Source organism: Delphinus delphis, chromosome 6 (genome assembly GCF_949987515.2).
Source record: "Delphinus delphis chromosome 6, mDelDel1.2, whole genome shotgun sequence".
NCBI lineage: Eukaryota > Metazoa > Chordata > Mammalia > Artiodactyla > Delphinidae > Delphinus > Delphinus delphis.
In genome coordinates, this window is record NC_082688.1 from 67644185 (window position 1) to 67669439 (window position 25255).

Here is a 25255-nt window from a genome sequence, read left to right on the forward strand (position 1 = left end):
ACAAAGTTTTCACTGAGCTAAGGAAAAATTTTTTTTAATAAGGACTGTGTGGTGGGTAAATTACCATAAAGCTACATTTTCTGAATGTGTGCTTTTTCTAGCTTTTGCTATTTAAAATTCAAAGAGAGAAAGATACCAGGCAATGGCTTTTCTTTTTTTTTTTTTTAAACATAATTCCTTAGCAAAATAGAACGTTAGAAGTCAAGTTAATTACAGACTTTTAAAAATTTCCTGATCCATGGGGAACTACTGTTTAAAGCAGGGGTTGGCAAACTGTTGCCCAAAGCCAAATCCAGTTCACAACCAATTATTGTAAATAAACTTTTATTGGAAGACAGCCACACCCACTCTGTTATGTGTTTTTTGTGACGTTCCTGCATTATAAGGGCAGAACCGCTTGGTTGTGACGGAGACCATATGGCCCACAAAACCTAAAACATTTACTCTGCCCCTTTACAGAACAGTTTGCTGACCCCATTCTCAAGCATATATTATAATAATAAAAATACAATTATTTTATCCTCAAATCCTCTCTAAAATTAATATATATTTATCAAACTTTAGTTAAGTAACCTTTTTGCATGCCTTTAAAAAATACAGGATTTTAGATTGATTACTTGGATAAAATCTTATTGTACAATTGCCTCCCTATTAGAATATCAGACGTAGTTTGAAAGTGACAACAAAAGTCACAAAAAGTAAGCCTGAAAGGTGAGGGGGACTTACATCCTCCTTTTACTGAAACAGTTTTTCACTCTCAGAAGTGTCCCAGTTAGAATGATAAATCATGTGGTCATCCAACTGAGAAGGAGAGAGGAAGACAGCCTTGGTGCCGAGACGAAGAGCTGCCATTTCCATGCGTCCTCTCTGCTTCTTCACAGCCAGTGAGCAGAGCCCCTTCCTTCTTCCTTCCCCTTCTGGGGGCTGTGATTTAGCAAAGTGCTCAAAGAATCAAACAGTAATGAGTGAGCAACACACTAATGTATAGAGCATCTAGAAACAGACGTTGACTATATATATATCCTTTTTGAGCTTAAATGTACTATATGGCTAGGTTTGTAAAGTCCATGCTACTGTGTGATGGTTTGTGCAAGTCAAGAGAATGTTGTATATTTTGAACATCTATGTACCATGTTCTGTTAAGAAATATATGTTGTGACACACCTAATTGAAGTTGATCCTCACAATAGTCCAGTGAAGAGTAGATTTTATTGTCTTCATTTTAGTTACAGATGATATAACTGTGTCCTAGATATGGTTTTGCCCAAGGTCATAGAGCCTGGTCCAGAACCCAGGTCTCCTGATTTCTGGTGCATTTATACTTTTACCTTTAACTATACTTCAGCTTCATACTGCACCACTAGCCCATGATAACACTAAGAAAGGATGAGGTCAGCCCAATCAACCTCTACTGTTGAAACTGAGTCCCTGTATTATTAGTTTGTGTTGCCTTTGTGTTGCCATTAAGTACCTAATAAGTTCTGGGTAAAATGTTTATTGAATAACAATGAATGAATAGGTCAATAGTACTGCCCACAAGCCCTGAAGTTTTTTACTTTATATCCTCCTGATAGGTTTGTTTCATAGTTGTAGGTAATAATATTGACCGTGAAAGTCAGTGAAACACCATCCTCTTTCAATAGCCACACATGCTGCTGAATAATGGCAGTGACCAGCACATCCATATACATGACCTTTTCCGGTCTGTTGCCAACACTGGCACCCCATGCCCGGTGGCCCTGTTTGAAACAGTTGATTTCTAAAGAGTCAATTACTCTTCCACTTTCCATCGCCCTTGGGCCTGTCAAGACATGAATTTATTTTGAAAACTTTTTCTATTTCCTTCCATTAGGGAGAAGACTTTAAGATGAGTTGGATTTAAGTCCATTTTTCAGATCAGGAAAGTAATAGTAAAAACTCTTTGAAGTTTAGCCAGTGAACCACTGACTATACTTTATTAGGACCTTTAAAACGATCTTTTTCATACCCAATGCATAAAGATCTTTTTCATACCCCGTGCATAATAATTGTGAGAAATATTCAAACATAATAAGAAATAAAGAACATGGAAAGTGAAAGCCACCAGGGATTCTATCTTCCAGAGGAAAATCCCTGTTAAACATTTGGTGCATAGGACTCCTTGGTCACTTTTAGGAATCCCTCTGAACCTAGAGGAAACAATAGACTATTCTTATATTATTTCCTAGAATCCTACTTCTTTAGTTAAGTTTTTCAGGCAAAATCAGCTATTACTGACCACTTATTAGGAGAGAGGAAGTCATTGTTTATGCTTATGGAATAAGTCAGGAGTAATTTAAGCGTCTCCAAGCTAATTGGCTGTTGTCCTAGGACACCACTTAGTTAAGACATCAGCTGTTGACCATGCATTTGCCTGGTCAGCCCTCTGGTCCCTTGGCAGTCCTTGCTGGGAGAGGGGACCTGCAGTGCACTTACATGGTCTTTTCCATTTAGCTGCCTGCATGTACCAGGAGATAGTGCTGAGGTCTCTAATCCTTCAATAGCCAGTTTATGGTCTTTTTTCATACGAAAGGAAAGAAGAGGGTGGATCAAATGCTTCATTTAAAGGAAGACAGATAACAACCTGATGGCCATTGGCCTGCCTGAGGAGAGAAACTCCCCCTCCTTGCTTTTTGAATATTGGGCTACCACTGACCTCATGCGTATTACCTACGCTTTGCTTTCTGGGGAAAAAAACATAAATTATGTAAATTGTCATTTGCCAGCTAAGAACGCAACCTCCTTTGTCCTTTCTAGAGCATTTGCCTGACAAGTAACAAGTAGCCAAGATTTACACATTTTATAGGTCTGAGAAGACAAGTATGGAGTCCAAAGATTTATGTTAACGTTTTAGTTTAGAAACAATTATGCAGAAATGAAACACAGATCTAATTTCTAATTCTAACTTTGATGTTTAGGGGGCCATCTTTATTTCACCTCTTACTCACTACTGCATCCCTTGGTTTTCATCTTTGGTCTTGTGGGAAGGACTCACTTAATATTTATCTTTAGCATTTTAGCTATAATAGCTTGTTGAGTTTTTTTGGTTGGCTTCTGAAACACATACTTAGTGCATTAGGTCTCCTGAATCCTGTCTAATTTATTAAATATACACACATCCTCCTCCTCCTCTTCATCATCATCATCATCTTTGGTGTTGGCTGTATATTACTTTTTTAAATGTTTTATTGAAGTATGGTTAATTTTCAATGTAGCCTTACTTTCTGGTGTACAGCAAAGCAATTCAGTTTTGTTTTGTTTTGTTTTGTTTTTTTGCGGTACGCGGGCCTCTCACTGTTGTGGCCTCTCCCGTTGCAGAGCACAGGTTCCGGACGCGCAGGCTCAGCGGCCATGGCTCACGGGCCTAGGCGTGGCATGTGGGATCTTCCCAGACTGGGGCACAAACCCGTGTCCCCTGCATCAGCAGGCAGACTGTCAACCACTGCGCCATCAGGGAAGCCCAAGCAATTCAGTTTTATATATATTTTTTCAGATTCTTTTCCATTATAGGTTATTACAAGACATTGAATATAGTTCTCTGTGCTATACAGTAGGTCCTTGTTGTTTATCCTGTTTTATATACAGTAGTGTGTATCTGCTAATCTCAAACTCCCAATTTATCTCCCCCCGCCACCTTGCCATCCCCTTCAGTAACTGTAAGTTTGTTTTCTATGTCTGTTAGTCTATTTCTGTTGTGTAAATAAGTTCATTTGCACCACTTTTTTAGATGCCACATATAAGTGATATCACATGACATTTGTCTTTCTCTGTCTGAAGTCCTCCATTTAATATGATAATCTCTAGGTCCATCCATTATATTACTTTTTATACACCTCACGAGAGATCATTTTCACAACTGGTGTGTTACAGCACCATGATTGAGAACCACTGTTACAGATGCATACGTCAGTCTGAGACACCTTGATCATGAGAGTCTTCTGCTAGGATTTTTTTCAGTGACTCTCCATTGCCATATAATAAAGCCCAATGGTTTAGTCAGGCCTTCATCCCTCTGCACGTCTGCCCCTGCCCATCTCTTAACTGTGGTTCTCCCATCTCTGCTTGTGCATTCCTTCTGCCCACGCTTCTCCCTGCCCACCCGCAGTTCCCCTCCCCTCTGCCTGTCAAAGCCGGCAGGAGTCCCACCTCTCCCACCAGGACTCCTCTACTACCCTCCTGCTCTGCAGCCACATGGCGTTCACAGTCAGTGCTGTTCATTTAACTGTCACATACCACCTTACCTGCTGCTTTCCCATGACTCCTGAGTTAGGCCGTCAGGCCAGTAACAGCAGTAACCCAGTCTCAGTGAGAACCCACCACACCCATGCAGGTGTGTAAAGCATAGAGAATGGTGCTGAAAAGGTCCATGGCAAGTGTGCCTGTTCATTTATGGAGCACTTGATACATTTCAGGAGCTTCTTCTTATTCTAAAAAGAGTATGTATCCAGTGCAGTTCTAGGAACTTTTTTTAATTTTTATTTTATATTGGAGTATAGTTGATTAACAATGTTGTGTCAGTTTCAGGTGTACAGCAAAGTGATTCAGTTATATATACATATGTACCTACTCTTTTTCAAGTTCTTTTCCCATTTAGGTTATTATACACACTGCTGTATTTGAAATAGAAAGGATTTTTTTTTAATAAATTTATTTATTTTTGGCTGCATTGGGTCTTCGCTGCTGCGCACGGGCTTTCTCTAGTCGCGGTGAGCAGGGGCTACTCTTCGTTGCGGTGCACGGGCTTCTCACTGCAGTGGCTTCTCTTGTTGCGGAGCACGAGCTCTAGGTGCGCGGGCTTCAGTAGTTGTGGCTCGTGGGCTCTAGAGCACAGGCTCAGCAGTTGTGGCGCATGGGCTTAGCTGCTCCACAGCATGTGGGATCTTCCCGGACCAGGGCTCGAACCTGTGTCTCCTGCATTGGCAGACAGATTCTTAACCACTGCGCCACCAGGGAAGCCCAGAAAGGATATTTTTAATGCTAATCTAAAAGTAGATTAAAATCATTTTTAAAAAGATCACAAAGGAGGGAGTTAAGGTTGGACATATGCTCATATCTATAGCAGGGCTCCAATAACACTTATTAACTCACTTTTTAAAAAATTTTATTGGAGTATAGTTGATTTACAATGTTGTGTTAGTTTCAGGTGTACAGCAAAGTGACTCAGTTATACATATATCCACTCTTTTTTATTTTTAGATTCTTTTTCCATATAGGCCATTACAGAGTATTGAGTAGAGTTCCCTGTGCTATACAGCCAGTTCTTATTAGCTATCTATTTCATATATAGTAGTGTGTATATGTCAGTCCCAATCTCCCAATTTATCCTCCCCCCTCCCCTTATGCCCTGGGAACCATAAGTTTGTTGTCTTCATCTGTGACTCACTTTTGTTTCGTAACTATAGGAAATTCACTTTTATTTTTAACATATTTAATCCTCACTATCCTTGATGTGATAGTTACTACTCTGATTCTCAGTTTACAGATGAGGAAACTAAAGCACTGTGAGGTTAGCATGAATTCAGACTTTATTTAGTAGAGTTCATTCTCCTGCTCTTCAGTTTATCTTTTAATCCCTACGGCAATCCTTTGAGGAAACAAGGCTCAGAGAGGCTGTGTTTGTCCCGGCTCACATAGCCAGTAAACGGAAGAGGGATCCGTATGCGTCAAAATCCATTCTTTTTTCCACTCTGCAGTGCAGCGTTCCCAAAACCTCTTTACAATTTGCTCTAAACTGTTAAATTGTGAGGAAATCTGATATCAGCTCAAAAATCAGCAGTTTACATAAAACTCAGTATTTGTTGCATTATCCAGGGTAGTTAATCTGTGTATGTTTCCTCTTGCTGCTATAACAAATTACCACACACTCGTGGCTTAAAAGAACATGAATGTATTATCTTATAGCTCAGGAGGTCAGAAGTCTGAAATCAGTTTCGCTTGGCTAAAGTCAAGGTGTTGGCAGGTTTGCATTCCTTCTAGAAGTTCTAGGGGAGGATCTGTTTGCCTTTTCCAGCCTCTAGAGGCTTCTGGCTTTCTTAGCTCATGGCCCCTTCCTCCAGCTTCAAAGCACTTCCCTCCAACCTCAGATTCTGTCTTTACACCCTGTCTGACTCCAGTCCTCCTGCCATCGTCTTACAAGGACCATTGTGACCACATCAGCCCCACCTTGATAACCCAGGTAATCTCCACATCTCAAGATGTCTAACTGAATACCCTCTGCAAAGTCGCTTTTACCATGTCAGGTCAAATGTGCACAGGTTCCAGTGATACGGACATAGATATCTCTGGGGTCATGACTCAGGCTGCTTCAGTCTGCTAGACTGTGGGCTGATGAGCCTGTTTGTCTCCATTAGCACAAAGTAAAAGTCTGCCTTCTACTCCTCTTGCCACTATGCATGAGCTCTGTAGGCATCAATCTTATTTGTTTTTATTCTAAAACAAAACCTTTAAAACAGAAATGAGAGAAAAAGAGAAAGACGCGAGAAAGATTAACGTGAAATGAATGAGAGCGTCCACTCTGAAGCATCATTTCTGTTTCTCTATATGGCCTGTGTTTTATGTGCAGGACTGTGTCCACCCACTGTACATACATATTGCTCACATCTGTATAGAGACTGAAGCAATCAGCACAGCCCCTATGTTCCCCCCTTGCTTGAAACTGTGATTATGTGGCCACTTACCTGTAAACCTTTTTTTCCTTTTTTTTTTTTTTATTCAGGGTTACAATTCAGAATGCCTGTAGTTTAGCTATGTAAAAAGATATATGAGAGAAGAGTCCCTGCTGGTAATATTTAGGGAAAAAAAGAGAATTTTAATAACTATAAATACTTGAGAATTAAAATTTTCATTTAGATTTGAACACACCACACAGGAAAGAATGACTTTGATCTGGATTAGAGGGGTGAATTCCGGCAGAAAGAGTCAATGTAGTCATCAGTTTTGTTACATACCAGTGACTAAAATGTAATTCCTCATGAGTTAGAGACCATCTTTATTTAAAATGTTGTATCCAGGGAGGAAAAACATCTATTGGGATATTTATCTTAGTTTTTAGTAGTGTATTTCACGAAGAAATGGATGCTTGATCCTACCTCTAGAAGCAACAATAAATATCGGACTTCCCTGATGGCGCAGTGGTTAAGAATACGCCTGCCAATGCAGGGGACACAGGTTCGAGCCCTGGTCCGGGAAGATCCCACATCCTAAGATCCTTAGGGCAGAGCAACTAAGCCCGTGCGCCACAACTACTGAGCCTGCACCCTAGAGCCCGCGAGCCACAACTACTGAGCCCACGTGCCACAACTACTGAAGCCTGCAGGCCTAGAGCCCGTGCTCTGCCACAGCAGAAGCCACTGCAATGAGAAGCCTGCACGCCACAACAAAGAGTAGCCCCCGCTCACTGCAACTAGAGGGAGCCCGTGCAACAAAGACCCAATGCAGCCAAAAAATAATTAATTAAAAAATAAATAACTGTCAGCAAAACAGATCAGAGTTCACATTTCACAGGTGAAGTGTTTTTGTTTTTATTTATTAGCAGAAAATTCTTTTTAACAATTGCTCTGAATTTTAGTGGGTATGCTAGCCCATGCTTCACGAAGTAACAGGAATGTTAAACCCAGAAGATATACTGCACACCCCTTGCACTTCCAGGGTTAAGAAAGCTTAATCGATATTAGATTAACAAGATAATTTTAATTCACAAAGTGGCCCATATAGAAATTCTGTTCTTATTTAATAATTTTGTTTAGTAAGTGAGATTCCAGTCCTCATAGTTTTGTTGTTGTTTTTCTGAGCCTTCCTTCAGTTTGACTTAGTTTTTCCCACTGTTATATACTAAACACTCTCTGATTACCCTTTGAACCTCTCAACCTCATATGTTGCAAAGTTACCTCAAATTCTGAAGGTCTAACGTCAAGCTCGATAATACACCTACCTGCCACCTTCCCCCGTAGACCTGGCCTTCCCTCGTGGACCTTGTGCTGTGGGTAACACCACCATCTAGCCTGTTCTCGAGCGAGAAACTAGTGCCATCTCAGCCTCATTCGTTCTTCACACTCAGTCAACACCCACGTCCTGTTGATTCCACCTCCTGTATCTTCCCAACCCCCCAGTGCTCTCTTCCTCTCTCATCCTTCTGCCACTGCCTTGGTTCCAGCGCTCTCAACTAACCAAACTACTACAAACAGCCTTTTACTTGCTCTCCCTGTACTGTCTCACCTAACTCTGATCTGATGTTTCCCAACCTGATATCAGTGGTTCTTTACTACAGGCCCTCTGTCAGACCTTTAAAATATTAATATGTGCTCAGAACCCCCAAATAGGGGTGTGGCATGCACTGTCGTTCAGACGTATTTGACAACGAAACCTTTTCTCCCTGGCACATCTATTAACATCTCACAGGGCGGTACTCTTTGGAACCCATTTTCCTTTGCCACCTGAATCATTTCTGCAAATTAGATCGTGTTACCTCCTACTTTAAAACATTTAATGACACCCCAGGGTCTTAAGAGTATGTCCAGTTATGTCCAAGGCCCTTCACTGTCTGCCACTCATCCGCCTTCTCAGTCTCCTTTCCCAATGACACGTCCCCATGAACCCTGAGCTCTGCCTTCTCAGGACTCATTGGAGGTGTGTGGACATGCCGTGTTTCTCCATCTGTGCACACGTGGTCCGACTCTGCCAGCGCTCCTATCTCCCCGGCCAACCATTTCTTCTGCAAAGCCTTCCCCATCTTTTCCATAAAGACTTGGTTGCACTCTTGTCTATATTCCCTCTTTTGTGAAACTGATCACACCTTAAGGTAAAGTGCAGTGACTGGACTGAGGCGTAGTGACCATCTTAAGTCATTTTAAGTCCTCAGCACCTAGTACAGTGCCTGGCACTCAGCAAGTACTCAGGAAATGTTTGATGAAAGAATGAATGAGAGAATGAAGAAAGGAATGAAATGAGTTAGAAGCTAAGCAGAGCACATCATGTTAAAACTGGCAACTTGACCTTAGAAACAGAATGTAGACATCACTTTGTGTTGGGGTCAATGTGTGACTCGAGGTACCAAGGAAGTGAACTCAGCTCTCAGTGAATTGAACTGTCAGCATGAAACCAAAAATGTCAAAAGAGGCAGAATTTATGAATGTGCTGATCATGGGGAAATCCTTAAAAATACAGGACACTCAGGCCATTGTATTTTTGTATAGAAACGTAACTTTTACGTGTTCCTCATGTTGTATTGTTTTTACTTTTCTTATAAAACTAATGAACCCATGACCTTATATCATGAAATATGCATGGCAACAAGGATAAGCTATATACATGCTCTTTTGGGTTATTTATTCTGTTTATGGAATATATTTTAAAACAATACCCATTACCAGAGATCTCCATCTTCATACCACAATATTATTTTCAATGATGATTCATAAAGCAAACACTTTTCATGTCATTTTATTAAATTTCTCTTGCTTCTGCTTTCAAAATCTTTTCTCCTTTGCATTCTGCCTCTCACGTCAGAGCTATCAGCCTCACTGCGTAACCTTGACCAGTTCACAAAGTCATCACAGACTTTGGAACCTTTTCTAATTTGAGATTTCATCTTCTACAATTAAAAAATTTTTTTGAAAACCACCTTTTCCTCAGTGTACACACCAGGGAAACTTTTTGAGCGAAGTTGAGACAAGCGTTTAAAAGCCAAATCCCTGACGACATTAACCCAGCCAGAGGGTTGTCTGCCATCCCTGGAGGATCAGAGCACCCCGCAGAGCACGCACTGCAGCTGGCTGAAACCCACTGCCGACTTACTTAGAAGAGGCTTCTGGCTAATGATAAAACAGTCCGATAAAAGGTGGATGTGCAGCCCATCAGCTGGATGTTTGTTTTACATCTTTTCAGCATCTGGCTTTTTGGCCCTTTCGTTCATCCAGTCATCGGTTCAACAAACATTTATGAAGTGTACACTCTTTGCCAGATGCTATACTAAGGCACTGGGGAATAGAAAGATGAATACGTTCCCTTTCCTCAAAAGTCACATAATCCTATGTGAATGCAGGGAGGCGGAGGAAAATAGCGGGAGCATAAGCAACCAGCCCTAACGGGATGTGCAGTACCCTTCCAGGTCAAGGTGGGGTGGGAGGTGACTTATACACCATGAGGCAGAGGGGTTAAAAGAGGCTTTCCTGAAGAAGTGGCCGGTGAGCTGGGCCTTCAAGGATGTCTTGGAAGTTTCTGGATGGACAGAGAGGTGAAGGGCATTGCTCCCAGAGTGAACAACGTGATCAAAGGCCTGAGCAGAGGAGGCATCTGTGGGCCCAGGGAAGGGCAGATTGTCCACTGCAGCTAAAGCACCAGCCCACAGCAGGCCGGCAAGGAACGTGGCTGAGAAGCTCAATGCAGGTCAGACTGTGAGGGCTCTGAAGGACATTCTCAGGAGTCTTACTTTATCTTTGGGTGTTGAGAATTTCCTGCAAGTTTTCTGTGTAGGTCAAACTTCAAAATAACAAGCTGATTTTTTTTAACTTTTCTTGCAGCTGTTTTGTCATACAGTTGGCACAGAATTCCATATAGTGTTAGGGGGGAATCATCTGAGGGTCTGTCCCTTAAATCAGGTCCTATCTGCAAAGTGACAACTCAGCTCTGTTATTTTTTAATTTTATTTATTTTTTTTGCGGTATGCGGGCCTCTCACTGTTGCGGCCTCTTCCGCTGCGGAGCACAGGCTCCAGACGCTCAGGCTCAGCGGCCATGGCTCACGGGCCTAGCTGCTCCGCGGCATGTGGGATCTTCCCAGACCGGAGCACGAACCCGTGTCCCCTGCGTCGGCAGGCGGACTCTCAACCACTGCACCACCAGGGAAGCCCTCAGCTCTGTTATTTTAAGTGAGTGGTCACACTCTATAGCACATTACAATGTCACCCTTAAAATAAAACCAATTATTTTCATCCGCTCCTTAATTTGAAAGAGAGAAAAAATTAACCTGCATTTTACCTTATTGCCACATTCAGTAAGATGCTTAAATCTGAATGCTGTTCATATCCACCTACCTGTTTATATTGGGAGCATTTATTCAAATTGGATGGACACCCATACACCTTATAAGATACTCCACGTAACCACTGGCTCTAACAGAGGCTGCTCTGGGTCCCAGGTTTTCCCCTCCATGTTTATTTTACTCCCATTGGAAATGATGGAGGGGCATTCATTGGAGAGATGGTTCTCAATCCTAGTTGCATAGAATTACCTGGGAGGTTTAAGAAAAGAATGTTTTTTAATTTAAAAAATTAATGTCTGGGACATATATCCCAGAGTTTAATGGATCTGAGATGGGGCCCAGGACTCAGGACTTTTCAAAAGCTCCCAGGTGGTTTTAAAGTGCAGCAGGGGCTTCCCTGGTGGCACAGTGGTTAAGAATCCACCTGCCAATGCAGAGGACACGGGTTCAAGCCCTGGTCCGGGAGGATCCCACTTGCCGCGGAACAACTAAGCCCGTGCGCCACAACTACTGAGTCTGCGCTCTAGAGCCCGCGAGCCACAACTACTGAAGCCCGCGTGCCTAGAGTCCGTGCTCTGCAACGAGAAGCCACTGCAGTGAGAAGCCCGCCCATCACAACAAAGAGTAGCCCCCGCTCTCCACAACTAGAGAAAGCCCGCGCGCAGTAACGAAGACCCAACAACAGCCAAAAATAATTAATTAAATAAATTTTTAGAAATAAATCAAGTGCATCAGGATTGGGACCACCAAATAAGAGGGTGACAGCTGGGCCACAGCAGCGTTCTGACTCTCCTCAGGAGCACTGTACCACCATCCTCACCTTGACTCTGGGTACCCATCCCCCTTGCAGTTCTGACTCCAGCCAACTGATCACAGACCCCCATGAGTTCGGAGAGCCCACTGCTGCAGCACGAGAAGCTCCTACAGCACAAACGCTCAGCCTTTGTATACCCAGGCCTAATTTCTCAGCAAGCACAAGGGCAGCAGATTCAAGAAAAGGGACTATTCTTGAAGAAAGCAGAGCACTCCTTAGAGTTTTAAAATAAAATCCCTCCACCCGCAGAACAGAGTAGTCATGGTTGGTAGATTAGCTAGGGTTAGATTTTTTTTTTCTTTTCCCTCTTTCTTAGCATTTGTGCCTATGCCTCCTTTTTTCATTTTTTAAAAAATTTTTTATACAGTTTTTAAAGGTTACTTTCCATTTAGTCATCACAAAATATTGGCTATATTCCCTTTGTTGTATAATACATCCTGAGCCCATCTTACATCCAGTAGTTTGTATCTCCCACTTCCTCACCCATATATTGCCCCTCTCCCCCTCAACTGGTAACCACTAGTTTGTTCCCTATATCTGTGATTCCGCTTCTTTTTTGTTACATTCACTAGTTTGTTGTAATTTTTAGATTCCACATGTAAGTGATTTCATACAGTATTTGTCTTTCTAGCTAGAGTTAGATGGACTAAAAAATGACAGGACACCCAAAGGCATAGTGGCTTAGATAAGAGAGAGAAGTGTTTTCCTCTTACACACACACAGGCCATCCAGGGCCGGTATGTTGGCTTCACCCCCAGGAAGATAGGCTGCTTCCCTCCTTTTGCCTGTCGCCATCCAAGGCGGAAGGTTAAATTTTAGACATCGTGTTCAAATTCCAGCCAGCAAGGACGAGGCGGGAAGGGGGAAATGCCACATTTTCTTTTTGTGGGTTTTTCCTTGAAGTTGCACACAACATTCTACGTATATCCTTTTGCCCAGCACTTAGTCACGCGGCACCTTCAAGGGAGGTCAGCAAATATAGTCTGTATGCCAAAAGGTCTTGTGCCCAGCTAAAAACGGAGGGCTGCTTTGCCTACCGCAAGGGAGGAACAGAGTCCTGGAATGACAGCCTCCTGCCCCGCCTCGGGCAACTGGATGATAACTATTAAATTACTTGTAAATGGTGTGTTTGATTGGGGTCCTGCTGAAAACCACTAACATGAGGTGATTTTTCTTGTATCCCAAATTTCCATGGGTCTTGCTCTCACCGCCCTAAAAAAACACCAGTCCTACAAGAAACGTGTTCCAGGGAGTCCTTCGGAAAACCAAGCCTCAAATCTACCGCCCCTCCAATAGGGTAGAGTGGATGTTTACACTTAGAGAGAGAGGAAGTGCTGCCTTCTCTGCAGGTTAATTCCTCCAGATCTACACTGGTGGCAGCAGCTCCCTCTTGCTCATTCTGGAAGCACCACAGATTATTTTCACTGGGTCATAAATATGTTTAGCCCTCTATTATATAACCTTTTAAACCAGTTGTCTTGGGTGACTGCAAATCATAGTTTAGAACCAACTTTTTTTTTTTAACATCTTTATTGGAGTACAGTTGCTCTACAATGGTGTGTTAGTTTCTGCTCCACAACAAAGTGAATCAGCTATACGTATACATATATCCCCATAGCTCCTCCCTCTTGCGTCTCCCTCCCACTCTCCCTATCCCACCCCTCTAGGTGGTCACAAAGCACCGAGCTGATCTCCCTGTGCTATGCGGCTGCTTCCCACTAGCTATCTATTTTACATTTGGTAGTGTATATATGTCCATGCCACTCTCTCACTTCGTCCCAGCTTACCCTTCCCCCTCTCTGTGTCCTCAAATCTGTTCTCTACATCTGCATCTTTATTCCTGTCCTGCCCCTAGGTAGAACCAACTTTCTAAGATTTAAAGGCCCGTGAAATTCCTGGGTGCTCTAGCTACATATTTGAGATTAAGAGCAGAGGGTGTAGAACTTGCTACAAAATTCATTTGAAGGAGAGGAAGCAAAATCCTTTGGGCTGGTTCCTGGGTATTCTTCCTTTTCTATTTTTTTTTTTTTTTTTTTGTTCTTTTTTCGCTCTTGAGTCAAACCAAGGCTAAGGTAAGAATTAGCAGTCAAATGTGCTACTGTCCTATGCAGGGTCTGCTTTCTCTTCCTTCTCCAGTGTTCCAGGACCTGCGGAGGGGGCATCCAGAAGCGCGAGGTTCTTTGCAAACAGCGCATGGCTGATGGCAGCTTCTTGGAGCTTCCAGAGACCTTCTGTTCGGCCCCCAAACTGGCCTCCCAGCAAGCCTGCAAGAAAGATGACTGTCCCAGCGAGTGGCTGCTGTCTGACTGGACAGAGGTAGGTATGCTTCTCAGAAGGAGATAACAAAAGAGGCAGAAGGAGGAGAAGGCACCCAAGCTTATAGATACAGAAGGCGAGAGGAGAACAAAATAATCCTCCTAACACTGTGGAACAGAGTTTTGTTTTCTTAATTTTTACTGGAGCATAGTTGATTTACACTTTTGTGTTAGTTTCAGGTGTGCAGCAAAGTGAATCAGTTCTGCATGGAACAGAGTTTCTGTAAGCGCTGATATACCTTATCGTGTAACTAGATTTTAACTAGGCTGCAGGGATGCGCGTTAAGCAGCCAGCCCTCACTCAACAGTCAGAAGCAGGGAATTATAAACGGGCCCTTCGCGGAACAAAACCAGGCCTCATTCATTCGTACTGTTCGGGCCCGGGATTCTACTCAGAACACCGGGTTCTTCCGCTACCTTCGCTCCCGCCTCCTTGACCCCCCCTGCCTCTCCTACTCCCAGATGTTTCTAGTCTCTCCTCAGGAAAGGCAAAGCCTCTCTAGTTTTTCTCTTCCAAGTTACTGGAGAATGAGGCACATGATTTATTAGGAAAAGAAGGCCAAGGAAATCCTGCCTCTTTCCTGTCAGTTTTCTGGCTCCAGAACATCAACAGCTTCCCAGCCAGAGAAGTTGATTTCCCCCGTCGCCCTGCATCTGGGGAGATGGCTGCATCGGCATTGCCGTTCCTGACTTGCCTCGTAAGTTAGGGATAGATCCCCAACTAACCGACTTCTCTAAATCATTGCTACTTGAACACTAGCACGAACTAATTCATGGATACCCAGCTGCAACTTGTTTTCAGCCTCTCCTCCTTCTTTGACTTGCCTGCAACTCCCCCAGCTTCATGGGCCTATGTGTCTTTCATAGAGAAATCCCCCTGGCAAGCAGATACAGCCAAGAACAGAAGGACGAGGCCTGAAGTGAACATCTCTGTGTCCCAGGCAGAGTCGAGCCCCTCTCCTTCCTTGCATAGAAGCATCCGAACTGGCCTTGGTGATCTCACTGCCTCCTTTGCAGTCTGTCCAACTCACAGGACAGAGCTGCTGCTGGTTAAAATACATCACAGAGGGGAAAGCTGCCTCTGAAAATTAAGATGCCATGTCTTTCAACCTACATTCTGAGAATTCTTGCCCTGTGTTTTGTCAGCCCGTGTAGAGGTCCATCAGACGGTACCTGCAAAGGGCACTGAAATTGAGAGGTAACTGACACACCATAGATTTGGTAATTTGGCAGTAAAATTGCCTTCTGATGGTAGCTCCCCGCAAATGGCTGAGAACAGAAGGGGCAATGATTGTTATTTCATCTTTTAGAAATAATTTTGTTTCGGAAGGATAAAAGATTAAATGTGTGGAATGAGCATATCTGTATGTGCATGTGTGAACATGTCAGTGACAATTTTTCCATGGATTGTTGATTTGGGGTGTGGTATCATATATGAAAAATCCTTAACAAAACTAGCAGTGCAGACGAGGGCACTGATGTATTTGCCAAGTAAGTGACTCTAGATGAAGACTTCCTCCCAGGGGCGTAGTGTAAAAGGCACTGCTCTTCTAAGTCTGTCGGTGATAGTCTTCCATGAGTGGGATGCTGAGAAAGGGACTTGTGTGTATGAGAATTGTCCTCCCAACTTCCCGGAGTTTGTGGCCTCTGAGCATATGGAACACAGAGAAAATCTGAAGGAGGGACCCTGTGATTAGGCACTAAGGAAAGGAGACTGCTGCATTACAATCCCATGGGTCCCATTACGTAAAGGAGACCTTTAGAACAGTATCACGTGTAGTTAAGAGTTCAGACTCAAAGACAGGCAAACTTAGGTTCGAATCCTGACTCTGCCACTTACTAGCTGTATAACCTGGGCTAGTTACTTAACCCTTCTAGGCCTCAGTTTGCTTAGCTAAATATTGGAGATGATAATAGTGTTCACTAACATGGTTATTGGGACGCTTAAAAATTAAATGATGCACATGAAGTACTTTGTGTCTAGTAAAAGTTAACCCTTAACTATTGTTATGATTTTCTTCCATCCCTCCTCATTGTCGGGAAAAGGAGAGGAAATAAAAGAAAGCACTTGACTGGCTGGACCCAGGTCATGACCAAGGCCTCCCACAAGCTTTGCTGGTCTTCCTAGGAGGTGGAAGTTACATTTGGGGAACTAGGTAGAGTTAGCCCTTATCCAGGGAATGTTACTAGGTTCTGCATTATCTGGGCTGATGAATGGAAATTCCAAACATTGAGAAGGGGCCGGGAATGGTGGGATTTTAGCCCCGATTCACCGGTGTTAAACTCAAGCTGATGCCATACAAAAGTGCTCCTGGGGGTGTTCACAGGGTTTCCAGTTGCCCCTATCGTCCCAACAACCCTTCCCTTGGCCCTTCTGTCTGGGATGAGATGTGCATTCCACACACTCCCACAGGACTCCCCTTGGAGAAAGGAAAACCTGGATGATCTATGGGTGTTTTTCATCCTCAACTATCTGGGCGCAATCTCATGGTTACTGCACAGAATCCCTCAGAGACAGAATTAAGCCAACGTTTTAAACACTTCAAATAAAATTACTTTCAGATCCTATTCCGAGGAAAGGCCTCTCAAAAGACCTTACTTCTTTTCTTTAAAAGAAACACTTGCATCTCTTGAAAGAGTTGGCTATTCATTATTTTTAAGTCATATTTTTACGGAAATTCCTCCCTCACAAAAATATAAGAGAAATTAAACTCAATTTTCGAGCTAGAAGGAACTTAGGAGATCCTATAACCTAGTTGTTCTTTTAAACATTAAAGCCACAAGACCCTTTTTTCCATTGAAATGTTATTGTGAAGCCAGAAATCTAAAACAGAACAAATCAGAGCTGTTTTGGTTGAAGTAGGGGGTAGGTTGGGTAGGGGTCCCGGATCTCCAAGTGGTTGGGTCTCCAGACCACCTGAGAAGCCCCTAAATCACTTGTTCAACACAGTTAAAGAACACAGTTTGAAAATCCCTGCTCGAATATAGTTTCCCTGTTTTAGAGATGTGGAAATTGAGAGAAGTTTAGAAATTGAGAATTTTAGAGAAAGAGCTAGACTTGACCAAAATCCTAAACTCATCTTCTGACACACAGTCCATTTTTCCATTTTTCTACTTGGCAGTACTAAAATGACCAGGCTTTTAAAATTTCCAGGCTCTTTACCCCCATCCCACCTGGTCCCTGGATTCGGTGCTGTCATTTACAATAAAATAAGGGATAGGTGGAATTTGGAATCCACGATCATCAGGGAACAAAAGCAACGGGCTTGATTCTCATCCCCGTTTTTTGCGTCTTAAATGTCTTTCAGGGTGGTGGATATCACAGTGCCTTGCATAGAATAGTTCATTTCCATGGGCTAGCATATAAAACTTAGATACATGAGATAATATTTTTTGGTTTCTACTGTCAGTTTTCAAGTTAACGTGGCATGCTGCCATGACCCTAGTTCAGGCCGTTATCATCTCAAGCCTGGACTACCGTGGCAGCCTTCTTAACTGACATCCCTGTCTGCCATTCATCTCCTACTCCCATCCCTCCCAGACACTGTTGCCAGATTTACCTTCTCAAAATACCTCTTTCATCATTTCACTCTTCCCTTTAATGGCTCCTCATTGCCTTATGGACCAAGTCCAAACCTTCTGTCTGAAAATTAAAAGTCTCCAACATCTGGCCCCAAACCACCTCTTGAGCTCCTGACACTCTCCACTTGGCCCCTCTGTTCAGTCAGACTGGTTTAGGTCTGCCCCCAGGCCTGCCTTGGCCTTGTGCACTGAACTCTTCTACCTTGATTCTGGTTATTTCCCTGCCTCCCATGCTTATCCCCGGCTCTCTATACCCATCCAGACTCCAACGATCTTCCAGATTAGACCAGGAAATCACTAGTATACCATAAGCATTCACCAATTGTTAACATTAATATTTTCATACTTCACTTGACTTTTAGTTTTATATTTTTACTAAATTCTTTTATTACTATATAATTCTTTAAACAGCTTTATTGAGGTATAATTTATATACTCTAAAATTCAACTTAGCATAATGTCTTCAATGTTTATCCATCTTGTAGCACATTATCAGAACATTCCTTTTTAGGGTGGAATAAAATATTCCATGATACAGATATACCACATTTCATTTATCCATTCACCAACTGAGGGATATTTGAGTTGTTTCCACTTTTGCCTATTAAGAATCATGTTGCTATGAACCTTAGCATACAAGTCTTTATATGGATGTATGTTTTCATTTCTATTGGGTAAGACACCTAGGACTGAAATTGCTGGGTCATATGATAAATGTATGCTTAACTTTTTAAAAAAATATCAAACTTGCTTTCTAAAAGGGCTGTGCTATTTTACATTCCCACCAGCAATACAGGAAGGCTCTAATTTTTCTACATCCTCACTTATAATAATAATACTTATTGTTGTCCATCTTTTTGATTATGGGAATTTTAGTGAATGTAAAGTGGTATTTCATTGGGGTTTTGATTTCTATGTTCCCTAATATACTATTTCATTTTAACAATGCATTTGGATTTCTTCCCATTATTTGATGACATCCCCTTGAGGTTAGGAACCATCTTGCACATTTTGTCCCATAGCATTTAGCGCCCCACCTCAAACAAAGTAAATGCATAAGAATTATCTGATACTTGACATTAAAGTATTATAATTTATTTGTAAAGGAAGGAGATAGGAATTAGCATTAACTGAATGTCATTTCTATGTGTGAAATTTTAAAATATATTATCTCATTTAATTCCCAGCCTTGCAAAATAAGTATAAGAAGTGGTAACAGACTCAGAGAGTTTAAGTGACTTGCCAACTACTGAAATACTGAGTTGGACTCTGTGACTCTCTAACTCTAAATCCCAGGCTACAAAAGTAAAAACAGGGAGCCCAGTGGGAGGGAGGGCCCCCACCAGCCAAAGCTGCGACCGTCCTTGGGACCACGGGCCAGTTTTTTCAATGAGTAACTTAAAGACAAAATGGAAAAACAAGGAGGTTTCTGCCTGAGATCATGTTGATGTGAAACCAGGGATGGCCACCCTGGGCTAGTTCCCTAAAACCTGGACCTCGAAGGCCACCTTTATTCAAACAAAGAAAGGATTTTGCCATTTGGAGGTCAACATGTTAGAGCCATGTGGCTGACAGGGTCTTGGTGCTCTGGCCTGATGTCATGGCTGAGCCTCCAAGGTGGGAGAGCAGAGTTCAGGACATTGGACCACCAGAGACCTCCCAGACCCACGTAATAGCAATCGGTGAGAGCTCTCCCAGAGAACTCTGTCTCAACGCTAAGACCCAGCTCCACCCAATGGCCAGCAAGCTTCAGTGCTGGACACCCCATGCCAAACAACTAGCAAGACAGGAACACAATCCCACCCATTAGCAGAGAGGCTGCCTAAAATCATACTACGTTCACAGACACTCCAAAACACACCACCAGACGTGGCCCTGCCCAACAGAAGGACAAGATCCAGCCTCATTCACCAGAACACAGGCACCAGTCCCCTCCACCAGGAAGCCTACACAACCCACTGAACCAACCTCACCCACTGGAAGCAGACACCAAAAACAACACGAAATACGAACATGCAGCCTGTGAATAGCAGACCCCAAATACAGTGAGTTAAACAAAATGAGAAGACAGAGAAATAAGCAGATGAAGGAGCAAGGTAAAAACCCACGAGATGAAACAAATGAAGAGGAAATAGGCAGTCTACCTGAAAAACAATTCAGAGTAATGATAGTAAAGATGATCCAAAATCTTGAAAGTAGAATGGAGAAAATACAAGAAATGTTTAACAAGGACCTAGAAAAACTAAAGAGCAAACAAACAATGATGAACAGCACAATAAATGAAATTAAAAATTCTCTAGAAGGAATCAATAGCATAATAACTGAGGCAGAAGAACGGATAAGTAACCTGGATGATAAAATAGTGGAACTACCTACTGCAGAGCAGAAAAAAGAAAAAAGAATGAAAATTGAGGACAGTCTCAGAGACCTCTGGGACATTAAATGCACCAACATTCAAATTAAAGGGGTCCCAGAAGAGGAAGAGAAAAAGAAATCGTCTGAGAAAATATTTGAAGAGATTATAGTTGAAAACTTCCCTAACATGGGAAAGGAAATAGCCAATCAAGTCCAGGAAGCACAGAGAGTCCCATACAGGATAAATAAGGAGAAACACTCCAAGACACACATTAGTCAAACTATCAAAAATTGAATACAAAGAAAAAATATTAAAAGCAGCAAGGGAAAAGCAACAAATAACATACAAGGGAATCCCCATAAGGTTAACAGCTGATCTTTCAGCAGAAACTCTACAAACCAGAAGGGAGTGGCAGGACGTATTTAAAGTGATGAAAGAGAAAAACCTACAACCAAGATTATTCTACCCAGCAAGGATCTCATACAGATTCAAGAGAGAAATTAAAACCTTCACAAACAAGGCACAAGTTAAGATAATTCAGACCACCAAACCAGCTTTACAACAAATGCTAAAGGAACTTCTCTAGGCAGGAAACACAAGACAAGGAAAAAACCTACAAAAACAAACCCAAAACAATTAAGAAAATGGTAATAGGAACATACGTATCAATAACTACCTTAAATGTAAATGGATTAAATGCTCCATCCAAAAGACACAGACTGGCTGAATGGATACAAAAACAGCACCCGTATATATGCTGTCTACAAGAGACCCACTTCAGACCTAGAGACACATACAGACTGAAAGTAAGGGGATGGAAAAAGATATTCCATGCAGATGGAAAGCAAAAGAAAGCTGGAGTAGCAATTCTCATATCAGACAAAATAGACTTTAAAATAAAGACTATTACAAGAGACAAGGAAGGACATGACAGTGATCAAGGGATCAATCCAAGAAGAACATAGAACAATTGTAAATATGTATGCACCCAAGAAAGGAGGACCTCAATACATAAGGCAAATGCTAACAGCCATAAAATGGAAAATCGACAGTAACACAGTCATATTAGGGGACTTTAATACCCCACTTTCACCAATGGAGAGATCATCCAAAATGAAAAAAAATAAGGAAACACAGCTTTAAATCACACATTAAACAAGATGGACTTAATTGATATTTATAGGACATTCCATCCAAAAACAACAGAATACACTTTCTTCTCAAGTGCACATGGAACATTCTCCAGGATAGATCATATCTTGGTTCACAAATCAAGCCTCAGTAAATTTAAGAAAATTGAAATCATATCAAGTATCTTTTCTGACCAGAATGCTGAGACTAGATATCAATCACAGGGAAAAAAACTATAAAAAATACAAACACATGGTAGCTAAACAATATGCTACTAAGTAACCAAGAGATCACTGAAGAAATCGGAGGAAATCAAAAAGTACATAGAAACAAATGACAATGAAAACATGACGACCCAAAACCAATGGAATGCAGCAAAAGCAGTTCTAAGAGGGAAGTTTATAGCTATACAATCCTACCTCAAGAAACAAGAAGAATCTCAAATAAACAACCTAACCTTACACCTAAAGCGATTAGAGAAAGAAGAACAAAAACACCCCAAAGTTAGCAGAAGGAAAGAAATCATAAAGATCAGATCAGAAAGAAATGAAAAAGAAATGAAGGAAACAGTAGCAAATATCAGTAAAACTAAAAGCAAGTTCTTTGAGAAGATAAACAAAATTGATAAACCATTAGCCAGACTCATCAAGAAAAAAACAAAAGGGAGAAGACAGAAATCAACAGAATTAGAAATGAAAAAGGAGAAGTAACAACTGACACTGCAGAAATACAAAGGATCATGAGACATTACTACAAGCAGCAATATGCCAATAAAATGGACAACCTGGAAAAAATGGACAAATCATAGAGAAGCACAACCTTCCGAGACTGAACCAGAAAGAAATAGAAAATATAAACAGACCAATCACAAGCACTGAAATTGAAACTGTGATTAAAAATCTTCCAACAAACAAGACCCTAGGACCAGATGGCTTCACAGGCGAATTCTATCAAACATGTAGAGAAGAGCTAACACCTATCCTTCTCAAACTCTTCCAGAATATAGCAGAGGGAGGAACACTCCCAAACTCATTCTATGAGGCCACCATCAACCTGAAACCAAAACCAGACAAAGATGTCACAAAGAAAGTACTACATGCCAGTATCACTGATGAACATAGATGCAAAAATCCTCAACAAAATACTAGCAAACAATCCAACAGCACATTAAAAGAATCATACACCATGATCAAGTGGGGTTTATCCCAGGAATGCAAGGATTCTTCAGTATATGCAAATCAATCAATGTGATACACCATATTAATATATTGAAGGATAAAAACCATATGATAATCTCAATAGATTCAGAAAGAGCTTTCCACAAAATTCAAAACCCATTTATGATAAAAACTCTCCAGAAAGTAGGCATAGAGGGAACTTTCCTCAACATAATAAAGGGCAATATATGACAAACTCACAGCCAACATTGTTCTCAATGGTGAAAAACTGAAACCTCTTCCTCTAACATCAGGAACAAGACAAGGTTGCCCACTCTCAACACTATTATTCAACACAGTTTTGGGAGATTTAGCCACAGCAATCAGAGAAGAAAAAGAAATAAAGGGAATCCAAATCGGAAAAGAAGAAGTAAAACTGTCACTGTTTGCAGAGGACATGATACTATACATAGAGAATCCTAAAGATGCTACCAGAAAACTGCTAGAGTTAATCAATGAATTTGGTAAAGTAGCAGGATACAAAATTAATGCACAAAAATCTCTTGCATTCCTATACACTAGCGATGAAAAATCTGAATGTGAAATTAAGGAAACACTCCCATTTACCATTGCAACAGAAAGAATAAAATACCTAGGAATAAACCTACCTAAGGAGACAAAAGACCTGTATGCAGAAAAGTATAAGACACTGATGAAAGAAATTAAAGACAATACAAACAGAGAGATATACCATGTTCTTGGATTGGAAGAATCAATATTGTGAAAATGACTGTACTATCCAAAGCAATCTACAGATTCAATGCAATCCCTATCAAACTACCAATGACATTTTTCACAGAACTAGAACAAAAAATTTCACAATTTGTATGGAAACACAAAAGACCCCAAATAGCCAAAGCAATCTTGAGAATGAAAAATGGAGCTGGAGGAATCAGGCTCCCTGACTTCAGACTATACTACAAAGCTACAGTAATCAAGACAGTATGGTACTGGCACAAAAACAGGATATAGATCAATGGAACAGGATAGAAAGCCCAGAGATAAACCCACGCACATACGGTCACCTTATCTTTGATAAAGGAAGCAAGAATAAACAATGGAGAGAAGACAGCCTCTTCAGTAAGTGGTTCTGGGAAAACCTGACAGCTACATGTAAAAGAATGAAATTAGAACACTCCCTAACACCATACACAAAAATAAACTCAAAATGGATTAAAGACCTAAATGTAAGGCTAGACACTATAAAACTCTTAGAGGAAAACATAGAGCACTCTTTGACATAAATCACAGCAAGATCCTTTTTGACCCACCTCCTAGATAAATGGAAATAAAAACAAAGTAAGCAAATGAGACCTAAACTTAAAAGCTTTTGCACAGCAAAGGAAACCATAAACAAGACCAAAAGACAACCGTCAGAATGGGAGAAAATATTTGCAAATGAAACAACTGACAAAGGATTAATCTCCACAATATACAAGCAGCTTATGCGGCTTGATATCAAAAAAACAACCCAATCCAAAAATGGGTCAAAGTCCTAAATAGTCATTTCTCCAAAGAAGATATACAGATTGCCAACAAACATATGAAAGGATGTTCAACATCACTAATCATTAGAGAAATGCAAATCAAAACTACAATGAGGTATCACCTCACACCGGTCAGAATGGCCATCATGAAAAAATCTACAAACAATAAATGCTGGAGAGGGTGTGGAGAAAAGGGAACCCTCTTGCACTGTTGGTGGGAATGTAAATTGATACAGTCACTATGGAGAACAGTATGGAGGTTCCTTAAAAAACTAAAAATAGAACTAACATATGCCCCAGCAATCCCACTACTGGGCATATACCCTGAGAAAATCATAATTCAAAATGAGACATGTACCACAGTGTTCATTGAAGCACTGTTTACAATAGCCAGGACATGGAAGCAACCTAAGTGTCCATCAACAGATGAATGGATAAAGAAGATGTGATACATCTTGCTATTGCTTATACAGTGGAATATATTGTATATTCCTAGGGGCATATACAATATGTATATGAACCTAGGGTCAAGACAGGAATGAAGATGCAGACGTAGAAAATGGACTTAAAGACACGGGGAGGGGGAAGGGTAAGCTGGGACAAAGTGAGAGAGTAGTATTGACATATATACACTACCAAATGTAAAATAGATAGCTAGTGAGAAGCAGCCACATAGCAGAGGGAGATCAGCCTGGTGCTTTGTGACCACCTAGTGGGTGGCATATGCAAGTGGGAGGGGATAGAGGTATATATGTATACATATAGCTGATTCACTTTGTTATACAGCAGAAACTAACACAGCATTGTGACGCAATTATACTCCAATAAAGATGTTAGGGAAAAAAAAGTCAAAACAGGTGAAAGGTCCACAGGAGACCTGAGACTAGAAAATCTTCGAGTAGAATATGCCTACAGTATGGATGTGTCTTCCCACATTGTTACATAATTAATATTTCTCTATCTCTCTTAGTTGCTATTGCTTTTCCAAGCAACGTCTTCCTTATTTTGGTGAGTTTCAGAGCCCACACAAACCCATTAGCCTTTAGTTACCTGAATTTACATGCTTTGGGCCCTTCTTTTCCCACCAGTGTTCCACGAGCTGCGGGGAGGGCACCCAGACGCGAAGTGCCATTTGCCGGAAGGTGCTGAAAACAGGTGTCTCAGCTACTGTCAATTCCTCCCTGTGCCCGCCCCTGCCGTTCTCTTCATCCATCAGGCCCTGTATGCTGGCCACCTGTGCAAGTGAGTATGTCAGAGCTCTGGGGATGGGGAGACGGCAAGAACAGTAGCTTTTCCTGAACCCAAGACCAGCGGCAGATAGGCAGTAAAGCCCTCTGAGGGCATTAGGCTCGTGAGCT

General features: G+C 41.6%; 1 protein-coding gene across 1 annotated transcript in view; it reads left to right on the top strand.

Annotated features, from left to right (window-relative positions):
* Window positions 1-25255, top strand: part of ADAMTSL1 (ADAMTS like 1) — a 434468-nt gene that overhangs the window by 236785 nt on the left and 172428 nt on the right. The window contains exons 16-17 of the mRNA XM_060014779.2: window positions 13946-14125; window positions 24986-25139. Coding sequence (XP_059870762.2) covers window positions 13946-14125; window positions 24986-25139 — 334 coding nt within the window. The remainder of the gene's footprint in view (window positions 1-13945; window positions 14126-24985; window positions 25140-25255) is intronic.